This window comes from Austrofundulus limnaeus, unplaced genomic scaffold, assembly GCF_001266775.1.
Source record: "Austrofundulus limnaeus strain Quisiro unplaced genomic scaffold, Austrofundulus_limnaeus-1.0 Scaffold786, whole genome shotgun sequence".
In the NCBI taxonomy this organism is placed as follows: domain Eukaryota; kingdom Metazoa; phylum Chordata; class Actinopteri; order Cyprinodontiformes; family Rivulidae; genus Austrofundulus; species Austrofundulus limnaeus.
Genome location: NW_013953188.1, coordinates 6,682 through 15,081, shown reverse-complemented (window position 1 = coordinate 15,081; position 8,400 = coordinate 6,682). Strand labels below are relative to the sequence as shown.

At 41.2% G+C, this 8,400-nt stretch overlaps 1 protein-coding gene across 2 annotated transcripts in view; it reads right to left on the bottom strand.

Annotated features, from left to right (window-relative positions):
- The window catches only part of arhgap45b (Rho GTPase activating protein 45b), a 27,523-nt gene extending 19,214 nt beyond the window's left edge, over window positions 1-8,309 (bottom strand). The window contains exons 1-4 of one of the 2 annotated variants that reach the window (XM_014028592.1): window positions 7,744-8,309; window positions 7,160-7,303; window positions 6,518-6,770; window positions 4,609-4,791 (exon numbers count right to left, since the gene is read on the bottom strand). In XM_014028592.1, coding sequence (XP_013884046.1) covers window positions 4,609-4,791; window positions 6,518-6,770; window positions 7,160-7,303; window positions 7,744-8,028 — 865 coding nt within the window. In that variant the 5' untranslated portion in view covers window positions 8,029-8,309. The remainder of the gene's footprint in view (window positions 1-4,608; window positions 4,792-6,517; window positions 6,771-7,159; window positions 7,304-7,743) is intronic. The other variant, XM_014028593.1, reaches the window with a different exon arrangement.
- Window positions 8,310-8,400: the final 91 nt, after the last annotated feature.

Genomic DNA, 8,400 nt, shown 5'->3' with positions numbered 1-8,400 from the left:
TATTTAAATGTATGCCTGAGAAACACATAATATTGCCCCTTTAAAACAAAGTGCTGTACATGAGAGGCCAAAAACAAAACAAATCAACACTAAAAACAACAAGAAGAAAAAAAACAGCTAAAACAGACCAAGGTCTCAAACTACTGAAAAAAAAATTGAAATAATGTTTCAGCAGTTCTATTACTGAGATCAAAAAAGGATTTTTGAACAGGTTTTATCCAACAATTGTATTCTTGTTCAGAAATTGTAATTACATTGCTCCATGTATAAATTCTAATCCGCATACACGTTCAAAACACTTGAAAGTGTACAAAATGTAATCATTCAAGTGTTAGAAAACCAACAGGTTATTGCTTGAAAACCAAACTAAAATGGTTCATATTTTACCATTAACTTTTGTAAAAAAAATTCAACCAATTCAGCTCATATTTGTAAAATAAATGTAGAACTGGGCATTTGTCATAACTTCATCCAGGTGTGTAGRTGTCCTATATATTAGGAAAAACTCATGATGTGCGATTGTTTTATTTGTTTATGCAATGACAATATTAATGGCAATCTTCACTCAGGCTATTTTTAGAACTTCAATCCATAAAAACGTCAAGCAAACACCTGCGTGTGTACAAACTGTCAGCGGCTCTATTAGTTTTAATTACAGGGTATGATTTAGCTGTGTTTAAATTTAAAGGAATTCGGTAAAACTGCTTTAAACTCCACCGGGAGGAGCATTAAACATTGTGCTACACTCCTTTTGAACAGTAACTCATGATACAGCCAAAGCCCCGTCACTTAAGTCACTTTTCCCAAACAGGCTAACAGCTGGATTCCAGCGATGGGATGAGCTTAATTTGGCCAGAAAAAGTGCAACCATGGACTCAATGTCTGCTCCAAATATTAGAGGTAAAAGACCAACACTGGACCACCCTGATCCCATCCCTGCACTTTGTCTCTGAATAAGTACAAAAACCTTATATTGTTTTTACTGTAGCCTACTGCTAGTTTTACTTTCATATCTAGGCGAGCCTCAGCGTTCACCTGCAGTCAGTAACTCCTATGGTGATATTATTCTAACGCAAATTTTAAACATCACTGCACTGTTTCTTTAAATGATGCAAAAGCAGTGCCTCCTGTGATAAAAATACACAATAGCTCAAGCAAGCTAAGCTAGAAGACAAAAGGTAATAAAACTCCAGCCTTTTAACAAATCTGCTCGCTTTCCAAGTCCGTCGAAGAYCGCAACCCTCCAGCCAACCTTTCAACTCAACTTTCCTGCAATTCCTGAAGCCAGATGTGCCCAAATTMGCTCTAGAAACAGCTTTTTCTGTTTTGTATCAACACTGACAAAATAGAATCCATGCCGATTGTTTGATCATTTGACAGAGGGGCACGATGTGACATCATGATTGGCGATCACCATTTCCATCATCTGAACAAGGTCAGGGCACCAAGGCTAATGAGTTTGTTCGACTGATTACATCATTCAMAATTTTGATACACTGTGGCCATATATCTAAGAGTGATACCACATACACACACAAAATGAAAACATTGTGTGTTTTATGGCATTTGTAGTCAATGTACAACTTCGTTCTGGAAGCTAAGCTTCAAGCTAGGCTAAAAAGCTGCTATATTAAGCCTTACATTTAGTCTGCATGTGATTAGTAGCAATCTTTAATATGTTTTCTGCTGTGAACAACAAAAGCTTGTCCTAATTCTTTWAACTGCCAGTCGAGGGGTTTTCTCTTTATAGTTAGTGTTACTAAATAGATATAGTATTGTGGTCATGCACTGACACATCTACAGTTTGGTTCAGAGTTTTCTCTTTCACTGATGCATTTTGCCAACTATGACAGCTTGCTATTAGAAGAGGTTAGAGAACAGCCAGCTGAAAGAACTGTGTCAGAATGTTAGAGCAGCAGCAGCCCAAAACTAGAACAGGAGGACCCGAGTACACGGCCCTGGCAGACAGGATGTGGCCCTATTGACAGTTTTGCAAGATTAGTAATCAGTTGTGGCAATAATCGGCTTTCTGTGACTCACAGAAAGAAAGTTTCATTGTAGTTACGTGAAAGCAAATTGYATTCTGCATGTCATGCCAAAATTTGAAGCCAAGTCCATTTTTTAAGTGAAAGTGTCAAAACTTTTTGGTTAAATCTTAAAAAAAAAAAAAAGGTTATGCACAGTGCTGTGTCACTGTTTGGTATATATGATCGGGGCATGACTCAAGTACCAATCACACTAATTTTAAGCTCATTATTTACAAAATCGAAAGTTATTTAATTTTTTTGATTTGGCRAAGTTTGATCATCGGTGGTGGCCATCTTAAAATTTGACTGACTCCAAAAAAGAAAAATTAAGATATTTATCAGTGATTACATTGACAGTTTCGTTAAATCCAACATGACAGTTCGCCTGCAGAAATAATGCTGATCATCACAGTTAATGCCAAAGCTTTAAGCAGATATCATGCAATSTGCAGTGCTTGAAGTATGTCTTGGGGATGGCTCTGAACTGATGCCACACTGAATTTTAGCTCCGTATCTGTCAAACTGAAGGAGTTATAATCATTTTTTGTTTTATCTATGGTCAGTCATCTATGTGGTCATCTTGAGTTGGGTTGACTTTAAGGATGGAGCCAGAGGGGTGGCAAGTGCCACTCCTGACACCTGATTGCCACCTCCAAATAAAAGACGGGGGGGGGGGGGGGGTAATCACATGCAGCAATAAAAGATGGTCGGTGCAAAACAGAGTAATTATCTGTCATGCAGATTCTTATCAGCTATTATAACAATTTGTAGCTTTATTATGTCTGAAATACATCCTTCTCAAATTCGCATTAGCCCTTAGCTTAAAATTGAGATTTTAAAATGGCATGGGGATTGCTCTCGACCACAAAACCAAATTTCAGCTCAATATTTCTAAAAAATGGCTGAGGTACAACGACTACAAATTTACTTTGATGGCCATCTTGGATTTTCTATTTACATTCAAATATTGTTCACGATTATTCCCAGCTATTACTATATAAATTTTCAGCTGTGTATTCAATGAGTGAATTTCGCTCTTTGTAAAATTAGCATTAGCAGTTTGCTAGTCCCAGTTTAAGCAATCATTCTTGGCTACACCACAAAACATTTCAGCTCAGTCTTAAAGTGGCTGAATTGCAGCCATTGGCCAGCTTGAATTTTTAATTACCATTTAGAATTWGGTAAAGATTGTTTTCAGCTACTAATATGCTAATTTTCAGTTTTATTTGTCTAAGAAATGCTGAATTGTTGTGCTTTGTAATGTTAGCAGAAGCAGTTAGCTTGAAATTGTGACTTGTTTTCAAAATTTCATCTCAATACATCTTAAAACAGCTAATTAGAGTAATATGAAATTGGCTGTGGCAGCCATCTAGAACTTTCAATTTTTCTTTATTTATATATGCCCCCTAAATCCCACCTTGGCCACCCYAGTGCCAGCCCTTGCTAAAAAGTCTAGCACCGCCCCTGGTTGACTTCAAAAGTGGTTCATGACACGACTCCAACAATTAAAGGCAAAGTTTTAAACAGGGYTTGGATAACTTGTTCGCCTGAAAGTGGATATTTTCTATTAACACACAACTTTTTACTTTGAGCATTTCATTAAAACCTTTATTGGCTGATGAAATATTCTGCTAACACWACAGACAAAATGAACACAGATAAAAACACTATCGGTAGGCAATTAAAAATTAACTAGGAGCTCAGGCATTAGGAGAGCTAAAAGTTAGGACCGAGTTTCTGATGCAGAAAAAGCGTCACATCCCACAGACCTTTCAGAGGAGGAAGTGTGGACTGTCTGTCAYAGGGCTGTCCATCAAGACTTCCTGTTCAGAGACCTCACATGAAGGGAGAGCATGACAGAACAAAACTAGATCCCAGAGCYAAAACCTTTTATAGAACAAAGTTCTTGACCTAAACTACAACAATCCAGTGCTATTCATTTTAAGGTCACATGCTGTGTGCTTCTCGGATGGAATCCAGTTGTAGATGGTGCACGTCACTCCACTTATAGGTGTCATTTTCAAGCTGAGCTGCACAGTGCAGGATGGGGAAAGAGTATATACGGCAGCAGTAAACATGAAGCTGACTTCCTGCAGGAGACAAGTGTGGTTAACTCTGAGGGTGCAGCGGAAACGCAACCCTTCATTTGGCGAGAGGAAGCTCAGACTTGTAAGCTTGCTGGTGTACAATAGCTCCGCCCTCGCTCTGATCTTGAGCACGTCAAAGCACACGTGTTCGCAAACACGGCCTACTATTCTCTTCATACAGGGAGTTTGTCAAAATGGAGTGCCCTTTAGGAGGAGGAGGAGACCAAACGCTGTATTGTTCAATCTGGGAAGTCGCCCAGCAGAAACAAGTGACGTGCCTGCCATCACACTAACACCGAGCAATGTTTGGGCTCTGTTGTTGTGAAAACAAACAATGTTTCAGGAGTTCTGTTAAGTGATCCCAACACAAGAGGAGGTTACAGACACTAAACTGAAGWCTAACTCATTTTGACAGGTGAGTCTGTAAATATTTGGACTYCTCTTCTRTGTTGACTTATCATTTGTTTGCACTTTCTCCATGAACTGGATCTTACCCTCAGTCAGCACAACATCCTTAAGCTTCTCCACTGCCTCTGCGAAGCGCGCGACATCCCTCAGCAGGGCTGGAATGTCCTCCACCTCAATGACMGTGCTCTCTGGACTCTCAGACTGGGGAGAGGGCGTCAAGGCCCCCTTCCCTTGACCTTTTGTGTGGACCCATGATGGGAGAGCGAACCCTGAAGGGACACAAAAACAGGTCGTTGAGCCTTCAAAATGGGTCAAGTTAAAGTTTTTTTTCATAACATATACATTTGGCAAAAAAAAAGTTTCTAAACTCACTAAATCACAGCCGGATAATTACAACCCCAATTCCAAACTAGAGAATTTACATTTCCTGCAAAAATGCAGGGTGAACGCTCAATGCTGAAAGCTGCAGAAAAATTTAAGATGAAAAGTTTTAAAACTGATAATGCAAATAAAATCTGAATAGCTTATTGAATTGGAAAAYTGGAAAACAAAAACTGAAAAATCAGTAGAAAAATAGCAAAAAATATGTATAAAAATGGCATAAATGTAGCTAAAATTACCAGAAAATGGTAGATAAAAAAACATGTAGCTTAACAGATCTGAAGCTAAAAAAAGGATAAAAGGGTTAAATTAGCTAGAGAAAAGCCAATAGATAGCTGAAATAGCAGAAAAGCTAAAATTTGCAAATAGGAGGTTGATGGAAGCTGAAATTAGCACAAAGAATCAGAACCAGTACAGAAGTAAAAAGTGCAGTAAAATTTTAAAGGGTCGTAAGTATGTTGAAGATGGCTTTACTCATTTTCAGTGAGAAAAAAGTGGCTGAAAAAGCTAAATATTAAAAAAAGGTACATGCTGCTGAATGTGCCGAAGGAGCTGAACATTTTGATTTATAAATTGTTGAAATAGCACAAAAATTGCAGAAGGGGAGGCGTGCCAAAAGAAAAAATGCAGAAGAAGAAAGAGAAACAAAAACAATAGCATCGTCGCTTAAAAGCATTCACACTAATAATGCGGGATGTTGTACAAAATGTAACTAAAACAAAAGCAAATTATTTTTCCAATATCCAATTTTAAGCTACATTTTTTCTCCAAATGGAATGAAGCTAGAGACAAATTTTTTAAAGGACAAAAGTAATAAGTGATGTAAATAAGAAACAACTGGGGGAGAAATTTGCAACTAATTAATTTAATGGTCAACAGGTGCGAAGGGAACATTTTAAAAGGCTGATATCTGATAAGTAAAGACAGTCAGAGGTTCAATACTCAAAAAAATAATGTGTCTAAAAATGGTAGCATCATCCAAGAGGTGTTTTTAAATTTGTACTCAGTTTTTATGTACATTTTTACAGAAGGTTTCAACTCTTGTGGGGTTGTAAAAACTAGTCCATACCCAAAAAAATTATAATGTTTAATTTCAAATATCAAGTTTACCCTACTAGACTGTTGTTTTACAAGTGATTTTATTTTCATTACACCGTTCGTACATTTAGCAATTTTTTACTAAATGTTGATTTTAAATGTTAATAAATGTAAATATTAAGTCCAAAATCTAAATGTAAAACTGAAATCATAAACATTGCGGCAAACTTTTGAAGTTTACATTCACATCAGACCAGAACACAGCCTTTGCTGTTGGAGCTCGGCTTTTGCTATGACATCATCATCCTGCGACAAAAGCAGCTGCTAACGCGGCTAATGCTCCCTTTCACGACATCCAACTTGCAGCTGTGGCCTGTGTCCAGGTTGCACTTCAAACTGGCGGACCRCAGGTACCAGCCATGTTTTCAGCGAACACACGGATTTAAAATTTTAAACGCCACCTTCGGTAGCATTAGCAGGGTTAGCAGTCGCTTTAACTGCAGGACGACGGCGTCCAGCRATGCTAATGAGGGAGTTTGGAGTTGGAGGTTAAGGAGGCGGTTTAAAAAAGCCGACCTGCAGCGCTCGCGTGCCGGCTCAGGGCGGTGGGTCGTTTCAGGGTGCCCACGGGAGACGCGCAGCCCACCACCTGCATCGCCGCCAGCTTGCTGTGCTGGGCGCTGGGTGTGCCCGGGCACGACGCCAACGGGTCCTGGAGGCTGGCTGAGGTCGTGGTGAGAGTTGAAGAAGAAGAAGAGGASGACAAAGGTGAGGAGGAGAGAACGGCATCGCCAGCATCTTTCCGAGGCTGCTCYTGGAGAATGGACAGCTGAAGGATAGGAACAAAAACACAAATAAAATAAATTCAGATTATTTCGATTTGGCTCAGCCGTTAAAAACGTTTCTGTGGAATCCAACRCTACCAGCAGTGCTGTTGGTAAACACACATAGGAAGACTTTCACAAGATCCTATGCTGCGTTGTGCAACACTTCCTGACTCCAAGCTGCTGTCGGGTGTGGCAAACTGTACTTAGTGTCAAACATCATGCACTGTTTGGGGTACGAAATTTATAAATGACCCTTCCAAGTGTTTACCAAACACAGACAAGAGGCAGAAGAAAATAAGTGCATTTTAACMCTTAAGAGCCAAATCACACACTTTAACCCTGACAGAGGAGAAGGCAGCCCCGCTCACTGATGGTTAAAATCTAAACGTACCTGTTTGAGCCACACGGTGTGTTTGTTGGGCAGTATGTCCAGCCTGTCCTTCTCTTTGGCCTCTTTCTTAACTCTCTGACCCGTCGAGTAAGGGTTGTAGCTACTTTTGCCTCCACGTTTCAACATGCTCCGACTGTGCGCTGCCTACAGCTCGGACCCCATGTGAAAAATAAAGTGCTCCTCAATCTGGAGCTTTGTCCACACACACACACACACACACACACACACACACACACACACACACACACACACACACACAGAGAGAGACCTCTCTAGGCAGGACTAACCCAGACCTGAGTCAGTTTGAACTCATGATCTGCACATTCAGCAACATGACATGGCATTTAGAAAACTTACACACAAAGTGACAGCTTCTCAGCCACACATACACAAAATGTGTCAAAACTAAACTAACAAAACTCACACAAACACACACCACTGTTCCCTCTGTGTGCACAGCCTGTCCTGCTGTCCACCTCCAGCTGAAGGACCTGACTCCTCGTGCACGCGCGCACACACAGAAAGAAACCTCCTCGTGCGCGCGCGCGCGCACTGAAAGAAACCAGAAGTGATGCTCTACTCACAGACGGAGCGCTGCTCTGCGGCCCAGGGCTTCCTGCTCGGCTCTTCTTCGAGATGGACGGCGTCTTGATCAGCTCGCGCTTCTTCCTGGTGAACATCTTCAGGGTGCCCTTCCCGTCCATCCTGACCTCCTTCAGCTTCACGCACAGCCCCACCGCCCACCCGCCGAGGCGCCACTTGTCCTGTGCTCTGCGGGTCAGCGGGACCTCGGTGCCATCCGGGCCGACTCGGAGCCACGACAACTGTCTGCCTGTCTTCCTCCTCCTGTCGTCGTCGCCGCCGCTCATCGAGCTCGCGCAGGTTCGCGCTCACGCGCACACGAACGGGCTGACCGCAAACTGGCGCACGCGCGCAGGGGTGGGATTTCAGGAGGCGCAGAGCGAATTGTACCACATAAAAACACGTTTTTTTGAAGGGTTTAATCAGCTGAACTGTCAGTCTTTTTTCACGTGTACAAACACACTCAGGAACGAGAGGCAGACTCAGAAACAACTTGATGCTCAGGCACAYTCACAGCAATAAAGTCAGTGCAGACGCACCTGTTCTTAGCACGTGACTCCTCACCACCTGCTGCAAAATCACCAGAGGTGTCTTTGTTACTTTACTYCAGTAGAAATTTTGGTTATTTATACTTTAGTGGAGTAATTATTTTTCCAGCC